Source organism: Triticum aestivum, chromosome 7A (assembly GCF_018294505.1).
Source record: "Triticum aestivum cultivar Chinese Spring chromosome 7A, IWGSC CS RefSeq v2.1, whole genome shotgun sequence".
NCBI lineage: Eukaryota > Viridiplantae > Streptophyta > Magnoliopsida > Poales > Poaceae > Triticum > Triticum aestivum.
The window spans coordinates 680,649,916-680,667,438 of NC_057812.1; the positions used below are offsets into that span (position 1 = coordinate 680,649,916).

At 53.5% G+C, this 17,523-nt stretch overlaps 1 protein-coding gene across 1 annotated transcript; it reads right to left on the reverse strand.

The window, feature by feature from the left end:
• Nucleotides 1–1,911: 1,911 nt before the first annotated feature.
• LOC123154704 (non-specific lipid-transfer protein C6-like) lies at nt 1,912–3,085 on the reverse strand. Its single transcript, XM_044573359.1, has 3 exons — nt 2,442–3,085; nt 2,252–2,313; nt 1,912–2,120 (listed from the first exon to the last, which is right to left on the reverse strand). The coding sequence occupies exons 1-2, from the start codon at nt 2,956–2,958 to the stop codon at nt 2,267–2,269; spliced, it is 564 nt and encodes a 187-aa protein (XP_044429294.1). The 5' UTR covers nt 2,959–3,085; the 3' UTR covers nt 1,912–2,120; nt 2,252–2,266.
• Nucleotides 3,086–17,523: the final 14,438 nt, after the last annotated feature.

A 17,523-nucleotide genomic window follows, 5' to 3' on the forward strand; every position in this document is an offset into this window, starting at 1 on the left:
ACCATGGCTAATACATAAGTGCACATGGAAGAAAGATTGAGGTCTTCAGCGAGGGTGTCCAAATCAGATAGGAGGGAGAGAAAACTGTAGTGTGTGTAGCTCCTGGACGGAAGGAGTCGATGAGGGGAGGTTAAGATGATGAGAAAGCCGACCAAGAAGTTGAGCACAATGGTGAAGTCGTCATTCTTGAGTAGGCTGCAAATTTCATAGAATATTTTGCCAGCTATTGGAACATTAAAAACTAAGCTTACACATCAAGGAGATCATGGAAGAAGTTTTTAACGCAGGTATAAGCATACATAGCTTCAAGATCATCGAAGCACATATATCATAACTGTGACGTTTACATGTTCTAGAAAGTTTTGCGGCAAAGGACTGAAGCCAATACAGAGAGGACTGAAGCCAATACAGAGAGCATGGAGAAAGGTGGTTGTCTCTTCTACAATTGAAGGGAAATCGATAATCGAAGAAGAAACATAAGGCGGTGTGGAGGAGATGAGGAGAGTAATGATTGTAACAGGCCAACAGCAATCACAGAAAGAGGAGACTACCCCTATAACTGGCCTGGGGATGGAGATAATGGATAAAGAAGGCAGAAGAGGACGTGCTGACCTGCGGCATCGTTGACGCCGGTAGGAGGCACGATCAGGGTGACGGAGATGGGTGGACGACGGCAGCAAGTCGAAGAGGCGGCCAATAGAGATCGCTCAGACGGAGAGATGGCCTGCACGTGAAATATTTTAGGAGAGGTGAAGAGGTATGCACGTGGGACTATGTAATTTAATGGCTTGAGATGATTCCTAGGAAGATCTGATGGTTAGTAGTTTTATGAGGTCCTGACTAAGATGACCCACACGTGAGAGATCGTGTGAGAGGTGGAGAGGATGCGTGGGCATGTCTAATAGCCAGAGATGTTTCCTAGGAAAATCAGATGCTTAATATAGTTTTTTTCTTCGATTCTAACTAACCTAGGTTATGCGTGGGCATGTCTAATAGCCAGAGATGTTTCCTAGGAAAATCAGATGCTTAATATAGTTTTTTTCGATTCTAACTAACCTAGGTTTTTCAGAAGATCTACACCGTAATAACTCGGTCTCACCAGATGAATGGCTTCTAATTTTTAATTAACGTGGTAATTACTTGGGAGTCTGTAGTTAGTATAGGTAGGTATAGGTATAGGTATAGAAGATAGATAGATATATAGATAGTTTGGATTAGTTTGGTTTGATTGATAGACTTGTACATGTATGGACTGATCTAGGTTTGGTTTAGATTACAAACTATTCACAGGTTTTGTCTACAACCCACCTTTCATGTGCACCGATCATATTGGAACATTTCTTGAGTACGAGAATAATTGTGTTACGTGCCAACTGGCTACTATACGACCAAAGTTGTAATCTACTCATGTTTAGTCAGTTCTTTGCACTAAACTTCATGCAAGGGAACTGTTGCTGGGCCGCGGCATGGTGAGCGCGATCATGCGAGGCTCGCGCCATTGGCCTCGCCCTCGCCCCATGTTTTCGGGAGCACTCGAAAGCACATGCTCGTACCTGTTGGCCTTGGAGGAACGCGCCAGCGCGCCACACAAGATAGCAGGACTTGACCACATTTTTGGTCCTCTCTCTCAAAAAGTAAAACATTTCAAGTTGGAGATTTCTTAAGAGAAATAGCAAATGAGTTGAAGATGCACACGATGTGTGCTTACTTTGCGGCATTAAGGAACGATCGTAGAGTACAACTTGCGGCGATGATTTTTTTTCTTTTTTGCGAGAAATCATATTTCTTTTCACAGTCTATCAGTGCTAGATAGATTAATTAGGAGCGTTGGATAGTCAGGAGAGCATGCAGAGTAGTACAAGTAATTAAATAATTCGATAACTGGGTGCACGTTTGATGATTGCATACCACGGACATTCATAAAGAACAGACACATATATAGTTCACAATCGCAACGAACAAATTTTCTAAAGACGACTCGGAGATTGACACAAATGAAGCTACATATCATCCCTAATCAAACTAAAAACTCGCACTATATATCTTCTAAGAATGATACTAACAAATCTAGGCATACGACATCTTTAGCTTCCATCTGTAATGCTACTACGGCAATGGTTCTGCAAAACGCGGATAAACACAAGTTACATTACAATACAGAAATAGGCATACTAGTTCATGGATGCAGCCATGAATGAATCTATCACCCACGAAAAATATGATTCAATTTAACCGGAAACAAACCAGTTACCTGATATTGAGCCGATTATGGAGCAGCTTTAGGGGTAGGTGCGGCCCTCATCGGTGGCACATCTGCTCTCCGATCCATGAAAAAAGATTCACATGGTTCATAATTGGAGATGGGCACAATATATATCTTAAAAACCGAGCACAGTAATACACTGAACAATTTGTACACAACAAGAGCAATAACGACTTACCGTAGCAGGGTACAAAGTCACTCGGACTGGTGTTACAAGCAGACGAGAGGCCAAAGAGTTGGCCTCCATCCAGGGGTGCCGACATGAGTTTGTCTAGGTCGCCGCCGTTGAACACGTGGCAAAGGCAGATGGGAAAATTTTGGAAGAGTGACCGGACGCCGTCACAACACTTGCCTTGGCGTGGAGGCTTGGGCGCGGTGCTGTTGGTGAGGAAATCCTTACATGGCATCAGCCCCATCAGCGACGGTAGGCACTCCTTGGGGTGCGGCTTGAAAGGGGATGGCGGCGGCGGCGCACTTGGCGTTGGGGGACAGAATATCGGTGGTACACATAATATGGGTGGCAGGATCGGAAGGCAAGGAATCATACACCATGCCAATGGTTTTGCTACTGCATCGTTGCTGGCGGAGGGAGCAGGGGCCTTGGCAGGGACGGCGGCCGCCGAGGGGGACGGCGTGGCGGCGGTGATGACGATGGCGAGGAACAAGGCGAGATGCTGGGACTCGGATGGCGCCATGGAATGGAACTAGTTTGGGCTCTTGCAAGGTGTGAATTGTGGTACTACGAACTTGTGGTTTTTGATCAACTTATATACAGGAGGATGCAGGTGAAGTATGATGCGTTGGGATAAGGAGATAGAGATGTTTTCTGTTGGGGTCGATCCATATCTTGTGTTCTCTCCTCACGAAACATCTGACAATTTGTTAGGCGATGCATGTGGGTTGCAATGCATGCCTGATAGTCAGTTTAGTTAGTGCGTGAGTGTAGTTAGTTCGTTAGGGCATGTACAATGGTGCTATCTTAAGAGTGCCACGTAGGATAGATGATGAGGTGGAGGAGAGAGAACTCATAAGAAAAGATTTGTCTTCTCTTATTTAAGAGAAGACAAGAGGTGATCTCTTAACACAATATGTCTCACCACATTTTTAGGAATTGCTAGTTATTAAAAATAAGGCTAAGAGATGACCCATTGTAGACAAATTTTTTTGTCATATCTAAATCACATACAAGACTTAAGATAAGACTATCTTATCAACCATTGTACATGCCCTTAGTATCCAAAACGTGTGCGCCGTGCGCGCGCTGGCTATGTATAAGCCCGTGTAACAAGGGGGGAGACTTGGTATTTGAGAAGGGATATATGCGCAAGGGAAATGGAGTGTTAGTTATATACGGCATGTGCTTTAGGGGAAACTAGCACAAATGTCCGTGCGTTGAAACAGGAGAGATACTTGACGTGTCCATAGAATAAGCACAACGCAACAATAACTAAACAGTGTCATCTGGTGGCTGGTGGCTGCAGGGAGGCGCATGCCGAAAGCTAGCAAAAATGCATATAAGTCATACATAAAAAACCATGCTACACATACAATACTTTTGTTATGAATTTTGCATGACGGTTCTGATATTAAAGGATTCAAATCTTCCATATAAGGTACTATTTTGGAAAGTTGAGGGTACTCTTTGGTGTTCGCACTACGGCGTGAAAAAAATTTCAAGGTTCGCACCGAGCAGCAATTTTTTCTCCAGATGTTGCACCGAGTCTGAAAAAATCTAGCTAAAAGGGTTGGGCTAAATAATGTGTTTTAGCCCCTCTCTCACTTCACTGGACATTAATTCATTTGTGTTGGGTAAATACCATGACAGATGAAAAAAAAGAGAAACTCGGCTCCATTTATTTTAAAACAAAGCAAACATATCTGTGCATTACAACAAAAGAAAATAAATAAATATATGCCGAGTAACCTGAAAAATAATTTATCATTCAAACAATTTCGCAAGAAGCAAAAGAATATTAAAAGCACTCAAAAGTATCAAGGGCCATGAATGATGTCCAAACAACGGTTTAGTGCTCCTGAAATAAGTTGTCCTAAATCCCAGACTTCCAAAAGAAAACCATGAAAGAACTAAAGAACATTGAAAGAAGTGGCCATGAATGCACAAGTCACATAAAAATCATAACAGTGAGGCTGCTAGCACACTACAGTTGAACAGAAAGTACAATGGTAAAAGTCCATGTTGAGAGTTACAACAGAGCATGCTACTTCAAAGTTATTTATAATATGATCGCATAGAATATAGTACTCATGTTGTAATTAATTGATGAGGTAAATCTTTTTCCACCATTTCGAAAAAAAAAGTACTCATGTCGTACGACGGCGTATCACAGAATAGATGAAGCACAGTCCTTGAATTCATACTCTCCTTTTTCTAGAAAAACATATCGATATCTCTTCTATTGTACAGAAGAAATAACAAATAGCCAGTTCAATTTATAAGAACTTTAAAATACGGATCATATTCTATCTAGCTATTGTATTGGGAAGTACTAAGCAGCAGCCAGCCGGAGGAGTAGCAATCAGCGTCAACAGCATGCACGCGCACCACACACACGCGAGCCAGGCATGCATGCAGGCAGCGGAACAAACATGGAACAAAGAGACGAAACTTTTGTTTATATATTAGTACCATCTCGAATATAGAAAATAATAGGTGAACGAACGAAGGACAGATCAAAAACAGACAAAATTACGATGGTAAGAAGCAATAGCCCTTTTATTATTAGGTAAAGAAAAGATAAAGATTTACACGTCCACCAAACACATATAGGCAATTGACCACACCTCAAATAGCACATGATGTACCACCGTGGGTGCTTTTTTTTTGAGGCAATCACACGAAACTTTATTGCTCAAGAATATTTGGTATCTCAGCCCATCAAGGTTCAAATTCTGATGCTCACATTTATTTTTGAATTTATTTCAGAATTTCCAACGATGCCTATTCAGTGGGAGGAGATGTTCCCGTTGACGACAAAACGCCTACGATGACTTCGTAAATCTCAAGATGATATCCCGGCTCAATTTTTTGGAGGTGCTCATAAGGATAGGGTGTGCGTGTGTGCGTTCATAAGGATGAGTGTATGTACATATATATGAGCGCTTGTGTCTGTACTAATGTTCAAAAAGGAATATTTACAGATACATATATATGGCCATAAGGATGACCAAGCCAGATTTTGCGTCCTATACCTAGAGTTGTCGCGTGCTTCGCAAAGCTATAAGCCTTAAAATTAAAGTTCCTAAGTTCATGAATGAAAAAGCAACTGTGTAACAACGATTTATGTTTGACGATATGCTTGATAATTGCACCATAGTCTCCTTGGGATCGTTGGTTGATATCTTTCACAACAACTGAGATGTTGAATGCAATATCCGCGCTACTAAGGGCATCTCCAGCCGTAGAGCCCCCCAGGAGGCATTTTTATCGCCCCTTGGGGGGCTGCCGGCGAATTTTTTTGCCTGCGATCGAGAAAATATCCACTCGTTCCGGCCCCCACACACCGTCTCTAGCACCATCGAGAATGCCCGCCACCGTCCGCCACGCACCACCAGCCCTCCGTCCTCGTGTCCTCCGTCCACCTCCCTCCTCCACGCGAGTCAGCTCCGCCACGGCCGTGCGCGCTCTCCGCTCCGTGCCAGCCATGCGTGCTCCGCTCCAACTTCGCGCGAGCGCGAGCTCCGCCACGGCCGCGCGAGCTCGAGCTCCGCGCCGGGCACGCGCACTCTCCACGCCGGGCCATGCGTGCTCGCTCAGGCCGCGCAAGCGCGAGCTCCGCGCCGGGCCTTGTTGCGGCCAGCTTCGGCCTTGACGGAGACGTCGTCCGCGACCCGGAGTAGGGCGGCTCCGAGGCGGACAGGCGCGGCCGAGCTCCGCCACGCACAGGTAGGCGCGGGTGCGGGCCCCCCTGGCCACACACAGGCGGGCGCGGGCGAGCTCCGCCCCGGCCACGCGCGGTGACTGCGAGCTCCGGCCATGGCTCCTCCCCGTGCAGCTCGGCGTGCAGAGGAGGCTGGTTCCGAGGCGGCGGCGTGCGCCGGAGGCGAAGAGGGAGAGCCAGGCGATGAGCGGCGTGCCGAGGAGGACGAGCCCGACGGGCACCATCCAGAGCTGCTCCCGCGCCGGGTGGAACGCCACCGCCCACCACACCAGCACGCCGGCGCCTGCTAGCCCCACCGCCACCACGCACGCCGCCACGGCGCAGCACGCCCACGACCGGGCCCACCCGACCTCCGCCCCCGTCGACTGCTGCCCTCCTGGTCCTCGGCCCGCCGTCTCCATGGCGTAGGCGCGCGCGCGCGCCCTCCAACAGTCGCAGTGGCGCGGACTGGCGTGTGGAGGCAGGATGGCGGGCCGGCCACCCGAGGCGAGCCGGCCCGAGGCCGGCGTGCGGAGGCGGGATGGCCGGCCGGCCACCCGGAGCAGGCAAAGGGGAGAGCTCGGAGGCGGTGCGGGAGAGCTCGGCGAGGAGAAACGAGAAGGTGGGGCGCTGCGAGGAGAAGGTGGGGCGCTGCGAGGATCGAGAGGGGAGCAGGGAGGCGTGGGGTAGGTGGAAAGAGAGGAGAGAGAGGGAAAAGGTGACTGACTGTGGGCCAGATGCATGCCAAAAAGTAGTGCCGGCGTCCCCAGCTCGCCCCCAGCGCGTTGGGTTTCTGATGCCAGCGCCGGCCGTAACTTTCCTCAAATCCAGCGAAAAATGTGGTCTTGGGTGCATGGCTGGGGCGATTTTTTACCACCGGCGCAGAAAAAGGGCCTGGGAGGGCGTCTTGGGGGGCTGGCTGGAGATGCCCTAAGCTGTAGGTCTTCGTCCAAAGCCAGGCCCTCCTGGCAAGTTAGGCCATCAATGCATCGGTGCTGCTATATGAACTTACGACCAACGACCGCTCTCCTCCTGCTCGTCCGCGCCGCCCCCGCGCGGTGGCTGGACGGGCCTCTCTCCCCCGGCCTCCTTCCACTCCTCCCCTCCCCTCCCCCTCTGTCGGGGAGGCTGATTCCACCAACACCTATGGGGACAGGGCCCCTTTCGGTTCGGCGGGGGGCGGAGGTCGCACAAAGAGCGGATCGAGGCGGTACACGCGAGCGGTTTTTACCCAGCTTCGGGCCGCACGGATGCGTAAAACCCTACTGCTGCTTGTTTGTGTGTATTGAATTCTTGCTCAGGAGCGACGGACGCTGCCAGACTGAGCGTGAGAGTGTTTCTGGTGTTGAATGAGACGAACTGGCCGAACCAGCTGAACCCCTTCTACGTTGCGCCTAGGCCTCCTTTTATACTTTCAAGGGGTCACCGACAGGGGGCAACGTAGACAAGAAGGGTAAAAATGGAAAAGGACGCGGTAGGTGCAGCTACCACTACTGTGGATACAGTGCACCCTACCTAACTCTGACGGCAGGGGACAAGGGCATTAAATGCCTGTCTGAGTTGCTTAAACAGTGCAAAAAGTGACCGTCAGGAGCGCCACCGTCTGCCACGATGGCCTTCTCTTCATCTCCGCTTGCCACCTCGCACCCCTAGCTGCACAGCCTCCTGCCACGTGTGCTTGGGAGAGTCCTAGAGCGACACGTTAGCAGGTGTGCTGGAGCGCGGGCACGAAGTGGGGGTTTCCCGCGGCAAGCTCCTTGCCGCGGTCGTCGTCTTGTCGTGTTTGGGAGCTTGTCGCTCACCGGGCCTTGCCGGGACGCAGGGCGCGTCACGGCAAGCTCTCTTGGTATGCCTTGAGTGGCCTTCCCGGCAAGCTCCTCTTGCCGGGGTCTTGTCTCTTCCCGGCAAGCTCCTCTCGCCGGGGCCTTGGTCGGCCTTCCCGGCAAGCTCCTCTTGCCGGGGCCTTGGCTTGAGTACTTTGTTCTTGAATGGTCTTCAAGGGAGCCACGGAGGGTCTTGGTGGTCACCCGGCAAGCCTTGCCGCGGGGCGCTGCAACTGCCCGTGCACGAGTTCGGGATATTAGGGTACCCCTACTCTAGTACACCGACAGGAGCCCCCGGGCCCGGGCCATACACGGTGCCGAGTGCTATTGGGCCAGGCCCAAAACAGTGCACGAGCACGCGCGGCCTAGGTCACGCCGCATATCTCTCTGCTCCCACCGCGCACGCCCAGAACGGCACGCGTCAAACGCGGCGTCGTGGGAGAGATCGTGGGAGGTTGTTTATTTGGAAGGCCGAAACGTCCGCCCCGTCCCTCTTTACAAGCAGGGGAAACAGGGGCATTTCCTCCATCTTCGTCATTCGCTGTTGCAATCTCAGAAACCTCCGCCGCCCTCCTCCGCTTTCAAAGTCGAAAACGAGCAGTGCTCCGCTCCCGTCGCCGCCGCCACTACCGGCGCCGTCGATCTCCCCCACCACCTTCGCCATGGCTCCGAAGCCCGGAAAGGGGAAGGTCGCGAAAGCTGTGAAGTCGACCGAAGTGCAGCGGCTTGAGGCGCTGCGGAAAGAGCGGGCCACCTTCCTCCCCGAGCTCTCCGCAAAGGATCTGAGGGAGTGGTACTATCTCTTCTGGTCGACGGAGACACGGGCGCATCCGCGCACGAAGGTACTCTCCGCCATCACCTCGCAAGAAGCTCCAGTTGGCAGGTACCCTTTCTTTGCCGTGTTCTTCTACTGCGGGCTCTGCCCGCCATTCTCTGATTTCTTCTGTGACATCATGAACACCTACGGGTTCCACCTCCTTGATTTTACCCCCAACGCCGTCTTGACCATGGCAGTTTTCGCCCATCTATGCGAAAACTTTGTCGGAGTCCACCCCAACGTAGCTCTCTTCCGCCATTTCTTCATGCCCCGTGTCGAGAGAGGGGAACCCCTTGCCGGGGGGATCGCCTGGATCTCGCGGGCCGGCAAGAAAGAGACCTATCTGGAGGGGGAGCTCCGCAGCAAGTGGGATGAGTGGAGAGCAAACTGGTGCTGGGTAGTAGAGGAGAACCCGCAGCCGTTCACCACCCTGCGCCAAGCCCCAGCAGTGCGAGGCAATGATTGGAGCACCCTGTCCGCGGACGATGACAAGTTGACGATCGCCACCACCCGGATCTTGCGCCTCAGGCTTGCCGGGTTGACTGTAGGAGCTGTCGGCGCAGATTTCCTCCGCCGCCTCATCGCCCCTCTGCAGGCGAAGGGGAGACCCGCCTGGGAATTTGGAGGCCCGACGGACATTATGAGGTTGCGCCCAGGCCTCAACTTCAATTTCACCGTCATAGAATTGGACAGGATACTTAAGGAAATATTCAAACACGACCCGCATCATCCCGAGTGGTTCAGGTTGCTGGCAGGCGTCGTGCCTCTGTGTAACAACTCCTCGCGCGACCGCATCTGCGCAATGATGCCGTTGTGTGATTCGCACGGGATCGCTCCAACTTGGCAAGAGCCCGCCGACAACGTCGTGCAGCAGTTCTTCGACAGCCTAGTGGAGGTGACGGTCAATGCTGACGAGAAGAAGCTCCTCACCCGCGACACCACTGATCAAGAGATGGAGCGCATCGCCACCAGGGCGGAAGAGGCGGCGGCAGCCGCAGCCGCTGGCGAATTTGGGTTCACGGTGGAGGAAGCGGACGCGGCATCGGCGATGAGTCTTGCTGAGCGGGAGTGGCCCGAAGATGAAGAAGAGCTTGCCGCGCCCGACGCCGAGTTGAGTGAGCTCGCCGAGGGTGCGAGCGGCCCGCCATCTCCGGGGAGCTTGCCGGAAACAGGGCCCGGAACGCAGCCCCCAGTGCAGCCGAGAAGGCGCCTCCGCAGGGTCGGGGACGCAGCAGGGGGGCAAGCTGGTCAACAGCCGCAGCGCCGCGCGACGCGCTCCGCCGCGGCAAGTATGGTTGTCGCGGGTGCGCCTCCCGCCGTAGTGGCGACTGGGGCGGGGTCATCTCAGGCTGGCGCCGCAGTCCCTGCCAAGCGGCCAAGGGATCCCACGCCTCCACCTCGTCGCGCCGGAAGTGGGCCGAACTTCGACCTCTCCGCGCTCAGCTCCGACGAGGAGGAAGAAGAAGAAGAGTGAGATTCCCTTGCTTGTTCTTGTAGTTCTTCAACTTGCTGATCTTGTCTTGCATCGGATCTGATCCCCCCTGGGCTCTTCTTTTCAGGACTCTGGCCCGGAGGGCGGCGAAGAGGGCCAAGGCTCAGGTGGTGGTCATCGAGGACGAGCCCACTGCGACGACAGGAGGCGCGCCCGAGACCACCTTGCCGGATCCGGCCATCACTTTGCAGAGCAGCCCCCAGCGTAGCCCCCAGCGTAAGCATACGGTTTACTTTCTGCTTCTGGGTGCGCGTGGTTGCTCTTTTCCTTTGTTGACATCTGATCACTGGTTTGTTTGCGCAGGAGCAGAACAGCTTCATCAGGAGGGCGTGGTGATCTCCTCCGACTCGTCGTCTGCTTCGACTATGCCGCCAAGGGCGGACTCCCTGGCAAGGGAGCGTCCTCCGGTAAGGGAGGAGCCTCCGGCAAGGGACAACGCTAACGATCCGCCGGTGGTGGAGGTCACGACGGCAGATCCTAGCACAGGTAGCCCTTCTTGCCCGAAACTTTCCTTGTAGTCTTCTGCTGATCTCTCTTCTCGGACACTTGTTTGATTTCTCCTTCTTCTCTGGTCGTCAGACCCACCCTCCACGGATCCGATGGAGACCGAGGCGGGTGGCGAGGAGGACGCGCACGGCAATACTGAAGATGCCGCGGCCACCGAAGAAGGAGCCGGCGCTGACGTGCCCGCCGGCGAAGAGGCCGCCAAGACTGCTGCCAAAGAAGCCGGCGGGGGATCTGGCGATCGCACTGATGGCCCTGAGGCCGCAGGAGCGCCAGGCGCTGCACCGACCACCGATCCCTCCGCCGCTGCCGCAGCGCCAGGCTCCGAGGAGCCCCAGCCCGACGCCTATCTGAAGGCTGGCAAGGGCATCTTCATCAAGCTCCCCTGGGCATCGAGCTCCAGGGCGCCGATGGAAGGATAAGCTCTGGATGGGGAGGTGCTGGAGTCCGCCGGGTTGTCGATCGTCGACGCGCCGGGAAGCAGCAGTGAAGAGCCCGAGGAGGAGCGACTGCTGCGGAGGCTCCTGGCACTCTACTGCGCCCGTCAAGTCAAATTGGAGTCCCGGGAAGCGCTTGCCGCAAGCGCGAGCGTGGACATAGAGAAGCGTGTGGAGGAGCTCCGGGGTCTTCGCCGAGAAACTCTCCGGGCCTTGGCGGAGGAGCGGGAGCAGCTTGCTGAGGAGCGGAAGGCCTTCCTCCTCGAGAAGGCCGAAGCTGAAGAGCAGCAGCGGCTCACCGGCAAGAAGCTGTACGCGCGAGAAGGCGAGCTGACTCAGCGGAAAGTGAACCTCGACAGCCACGAAGAGGAGCTTGCCACGCGCGAACGGGCACTTGGCGGGTCGCTCCAAGAGGCAAAGGATGCGGCTGCGGTTGCCGAGGCCGCCAAGAAAGAATTGGAGGCAAAGGTGGCACAGCTAGAAGCTGATCTGAAGGTTGGTGGCGAAGAGCTTGCCGCGCTCAAGCTAGAGGGCGAGAAGGACGCCCTTGCCCACGGTGAGCTGCAGGGCCGACTCGCCGAGAGGGGCAAGGAACTGAGCGCCGCCAAGGATTCCAACGCAGATCTGACGCTAAAGCTGGCCACCTTGACGGAGACGTTGGACAGCGCCAGGAAACGGGAGGCAGACTTGAAGAAGGACATCGAGGCCAACGAGGCGCTGCTAGCGAGGGCCGCCGAAACCCAGAATCTTCTCAAAGATACTGTGGAGCTCTGGACGGAGGGCCTCGTGAACATTGCTGCAGTCATCGAAGAGGAGCTGGTGCAATTGGGGGTGGAAGGCTTCGGGTACTCCTCCGACGAGAACCTCCAACCCAGCGCCAAGCTCACTTTGTTCTTCAAAGGCGTGGCGGCGGCGCTCCAGCAACTCCGGGAACGGATCCCAAAGCAGTTGGCCGACGAATCACGCTCGATTTGTGCCTGAGTTCTGGAGAAGGTGCTGGTGAAGGTGGCCTTCCGCAATCCGGGCCTCAACCTCACCAACGTCCTCAAGAAGCTGCCGGCGGACGTTGATCTTGACGCACTTAAGGCCCTCGTCGCACCCATTGTGGACAGGGTGAACGAGGTCAAAAGGGTTGACGGCGGTCGCGTAGATTAGGCCGTCCGTTTTCTTCTTCTCTTGTCGCTGCCAGTCATGTCATGGGAACACTTTATTAGAGGTGCGACAAGTTATTTTTGTAATATAACTCTATCTTAGGCAAAAAATTGCTGTGTTACTTCCTTTACTCGACTCTTGGCTTTGTATGATTCTGCCCTACGCTTTCTAGGGAAACTTGCCGGCGCAGGTACCCTTGCCGCGAGCGCCGAGTGCGGAACTTCAGCAGCCTGCTGGCGGGGTCGCTACCGACAAGCAACCTTGTCGCAACTAGTTGCAGCTCACTTAAGTTGTTGAGCGGACTCGAAACAAAGTAAGGGCGCTAGCGGCTCACTTAAGTTGCTGAGCGGACTCGAAGCAAAGTAAGGGCGCTAGCAGCTCAATTAAGTTGTTGAGCAGACTCGAAACAAAGTAAGGGCGCAACTAGCTACGAGTTGGTTCCTCCGCGCACAGGTTTTCCATACAAAGCACGGTCGTTCAAGGAAAATAACTCAAAAACTTAAAAAACTGATTGCTCAAGCTTTAGCAACTTAGCTTTTTTGTCGTCTGCTTCCCGGCAAGGAGAAACTTTCTTGAACGGCCTGGTCCACACCATTATCTTCTCCTTCCCCCCGGTAAACCTTGTGGGCGAGGGAACCTTCCTTCTTTTGAGAAAGAAACAGAGAAATAAAGTAATGATATGGAGCCTTGGGCTCGTTATTGCTTACCGGGGTCTAGTGCTGCACAAAGTGTCAGATAACATATGCGAAAAAGGATTATAGCATAAAAAACTGACAAGATGTGCGGGGCACATGAGCTTTACTGGTGCACGGGGTCTGCGCCCGGCTTTGTACAAAGGATTACATGCAACAGCGGCAAGACTTGTACAAAAGGTGGTTGCCGGAAAAGCTTCCGGCAACCGCGCCTTACGGGTAAAACTTACGAAGATGTTCGATGTTCCAGGAGTTGCTCACCGGAGTGCCATCTTCGGTCTCAAGGCGGACAGCGCCGGGCCTAGTGACTCGTTTCACCCGATAAGGGCCTTCCCACTTCGGCGTCAACTTGTTGGAATTCTTGGCGGACTGAACGCGCCGAAGAACAAGGTCGCCTTCCTCGAAGCTCCTGGCTTTAACTTTGCGGCTATGGTAGCGACGCAAAGCTTGCTGGTAGCGAGCGGCTCGCACAGCAGCCTGGAGACGGTCTTCCTCAAGGAGCAGCGCGTCATCTTGCCGCAGCTGCTCTTGCTCGAGCTCATCATAAGCGAGCACTCGAGGTGACCCGTAAACGAGTTTCGTGGGGAGAACTGCCTCTGCTCCATAGACTAGAGCAAAGGGTGTCTGGCCAGTGGCTCGATTTGGCGTCATCCTGATCGACCAAAGAACCACCGGCAGCTCCTCGATCCAGTTTCTTCCGCACTTGTGCAGCCTGTCGAAAGTTCTGGTCTTGAGGCCTCGCAGCACTTCAGCATTTGCCCTCTCCTCTTGACCGTTGCTTCTCGGGTGAGCAACAGAAGCGAAGCAGACCTTGGCGCCAAGATCTTGGACATACTGCATGAAGGTGCGGTTCGTAAATTGCGTGCCGTTATCGGTGATGATCCTGTTAGGAACCCCGAAACGGCAAACAATCGACCTGAAGAACTTGACCGCTGACTGTGCTGTCACCTTCCTCACTGGTTCCACTTCCGGCCACTTTGTGAACTTGTCGATTGCAACGTACAAGAACTCAAAGCCCCCGACAGCTCGGGGGAAGGGGCCGAGGATGTCGAGCCCCCAGACCGAAAATGGCCAGGATAAAGGGATCGTCTGGAGAGCTTGAGCTGGCTGGTGTATCTGCTTGGAATGGAACTGGCACGCTTCACACTTGGTTACTTGTGCAGTTGCATCCTGGAGGGCTGTCGGCCAGAAGAAGCCTTGTCGGAATGCTTTGCCGACAAGCGCTCTTGCGCCAATGTGGTGACCACATATGCCTCCATGTATCTCTGCCAACAGCTGTTGTCCATCTTCCCGGCGAATGCACTTCAATTTCACACCGTTGAGTCTTATTCTGTACAGTGTGTTGTCGACAAACTTGTACATACTTGACTGCCGGGCTACTCTTTCAGCTTCTTCTTGCTCTTCGGGAAGCTCTCCTGTCTGAAGGAAACGGACAATCTGCTGCGCCCATGCTGGAGCTTGCGGCTCGACAACAAGGACTAAAGGCGTATCTGTTGCTGCGGGAACATCCGCTTCTACGGCAAGAACCTTCGGTTCGGCCGGAGCGTGATATTCCCTGGCAAGCTTGCCGGAGCAAAACTTGTCGGGAGCGTTTGCTTCAACGGAACAAACCAAGAGGTTCGCCGGAGCAGACTGCTCCTCAGCACTCTTGGCGTCGATCTTGGGGACCTTCTTGGCGGCGGCTTCGGGAAGCTCTGCCGGAAAGTAGTCACCAGAAACCAACTTCCTCTTCTTATTCTGTCCAGTTGATGGTGTCACGGATGGTTGAGTCAGCTTGAGCACAAAGATCCCTGGTTCCACAGGTAACTTTAGTGCAGCGCACTTTGACAGGCCATCAGCAATGTCGTTCTGAGCTCGTGGAACGTGTTCCATTTGCAGGCCGTCAAAGTGTTCTTCTAGCTTTCTCACTTCATCAACATAAGCTTCCATCAATGGACTCTGGTAGTTCGTGTTCACTTGGCGGACGACAAGCTGCGAGTCACCCCTTACAATGAGTTTCTTGATCCCAACGTCGGCCGCGATTCTGAGGCCGGCAAGCAAACCCTCATACTCTGCAGTATTGTTCGTTGCTTGCTCCTTGGGAAAGTGCATCTGGACTACGTACTTGAGGTGCTCTCCGGTGGGTGCGATAAGCAGCACGCCAGCACCGGCGCCTTGCAGCGAGAAGGCACCATCAAAGTACATCAGCCACTCTTTGCTTGTCTCCTTGACGGGGATGCTCGTCTCTGGAATTTCTTCATCTGGAGTTGGCGTCCACTCTGCTATGAACTCTGCCAATGCCCTGCTTTGGATCGCTGCAGTGCTCTCAAACTTGAGACCAAAGCTTGATAGTTCCAATGCCCACTCGACAATCCTGCCTGTTGCTTCTGGATTCTGCAGTATCCTCTTCAGCGGAAAGCGAGTGACAACTGTGATCTCGTGTGCCTGGAAGTAATGGCGCAGCTTTCTCGAGGCCATGAGGAGGCCGAAAAGAAATTTTTGCACACCAGAGTACCTCGACCTAGCCCCCTGGAGAAGGGAGCTGACAAAGTAAACTGGGCACTGCACCATCTTCTTCTGCACCTCCTTGCACGTTTGCGCAGATTCAACTTTGTCGGGACCAGAGCTTGTCGGAGAAGCCCCCTGCTTGTCGCTGGATTCACTTGCCGCGGTTGCTGGCTCATCGTACGCCTTCCTCTCCGCTACTAACGCAGCACTAACCACTTGATTGGTTGCCGCTAGGTATAGCAGCAACTTCTCTTGTGGCTTAGGTGCGACAAGTATTGGAGTGGAGGACAGGTACCTCTTCAAGTCCTGCAGCGCGGCCTCCGCTTCCGGAGTCCATTTCATTGGACCTGCCTTTTTCAATATTTTGAAAAATGGCAGGGCGCGCTCAGCAGACTTAGAGATAAACCTGCCGAGAGCAGCCACGCAACCGGCAAGCCTTCGCACATCCTTGACGCGCTTCGGTGCTTCAATCTGCTCGATGGCCTTGATCTTGTCGGGGTTGGCTTCAATTCCCCGCTGAGACACAAAGAACCCGAGAAGCTTGCCGGAAGGGACTCCAAACACGCACTTCTCGGGGTTGAGCTTGAGGTTGATCTTGCGCAGATTTGCAAAAGTTTCTTCTAAATCTTGGATCAGGGTAGCCTTGTCCTTGCTCTTGACCACTATATCATCCATGTAGGCTTCCACATTTCTGTGTATCTGTGTCTCAAAAGCGACATGGACTACCCTTGCAAATGTTGAACCAGTGTTCTTCAACCCAAAGGGCATCCGTATAAAACAGTATGTGCCGCAAGGGGTGATAAATGCGGTTTTTTCCTCATCTTCTTCTGCCATGAAGATCTGATGGTATCCTGAGTATGCATCAAGACATGAAAGCAAATCACATCCAGCCGTGGAGTCAACAATCTGGTCAATGCGCGGCAAGGAAAATGGATCTTTGGGACAAGCTTTATTGACATCAGTGAAGTCTATACAAAGCCTCCATTTCCCGTTCGCCTTGCGCACGACTACAGGATTGGCCAACCACATGGGATGGAGCACTCCTCTGACAAGGCCTGCTGCTTCCAATTTCCTGATCTCTTCTGCAATGAACTCTTGGCGCTCCACCGCTTGCTTCCTGACTCTCTGCTTGACGGGCCGCGCATGAGGACAGACGGCAAGGTGGTGCTCGATTACTTTCCTGTGAACACCGGGGATATCAGACGGTTGCCATGCAAACACGTCGACATTCGCCCGCAGGAAAGCAACGAGCACGCTTTCCTATTTGGGGTCAAGCGTGGCACTAATGGTGAAGGTACCACTAGTGCCGTCCTTCTTGGCGGGCACCTTCTTGGTCTCGGGTGGAGCTGCCATCGTCTTCTTGCACTTGCCGGTGGAGCTCGATGGTGCGTCCTCGACGGTAGCGCAGCACTCCGAAGAGGTGCGCTTGCCGGAGTGGGCATCAGAGCTCTTGCCGGACTTCGTCTTCTTCTTCCCCCCGGGAGCTTCAGCGGCAAGTATGTTGTGATCAGTTGCGGCTGCTGCTTCCCGATAGATTTTGTCGGTGCAGATAAGGGCATCCTTCTTGTCGCCGGGGACAGAGATGACACTTATCGGGCCTGGCATCTTGAGCATGTTGTACGCATAGTGAGAGGCTGCCATAAACTTGGCGAGCGCTGGACGGCCAAGGATCCCATTGTAGGGCAATGGAAAATCAGCAACGTCAAATGTGACCCTCTCAGTTCTAAAATTCATCTCGCTGCCAAATGTGACCGGCAGCGTGATCTTTCCCTTCGGCTTGCTTCTTCCCGGGCTGATTCCTTGGAATGTGCCGGTCTCCTCGAGCTCGCTGTCAGGGATCTGGAGTTTCTGAAGGACCGCGGAGGAGATCAGATTCAAGCCGGCCCCGCCGTCAGCTAGCATCTTCGTGACCTGGAGGTTGCGGATAGTTGGTGAAACCAACATCGGCAAGCACCCGACCGCAGTTACGCGATCAGGG

What these genes read in the sequence shown, in the direction of transcription:
- LOC123154704 (XM_044573359.1), bottom strand. Translation starts at nt 2,958, where the DNA reads ATGGCGCCATCCGAGTCCCAGCATCTCGCCTTGTTCCTCGCCATCGTC. An exon ending in TGACTTTGTACCCTGCTACG is followed by an intron (nt 2,314 to 2,441) that starts GTAAGTCGTTAT and finishes ATCGGAGAGCAG; the next exon opens with ATGTGCCACCGATGAGGGCC.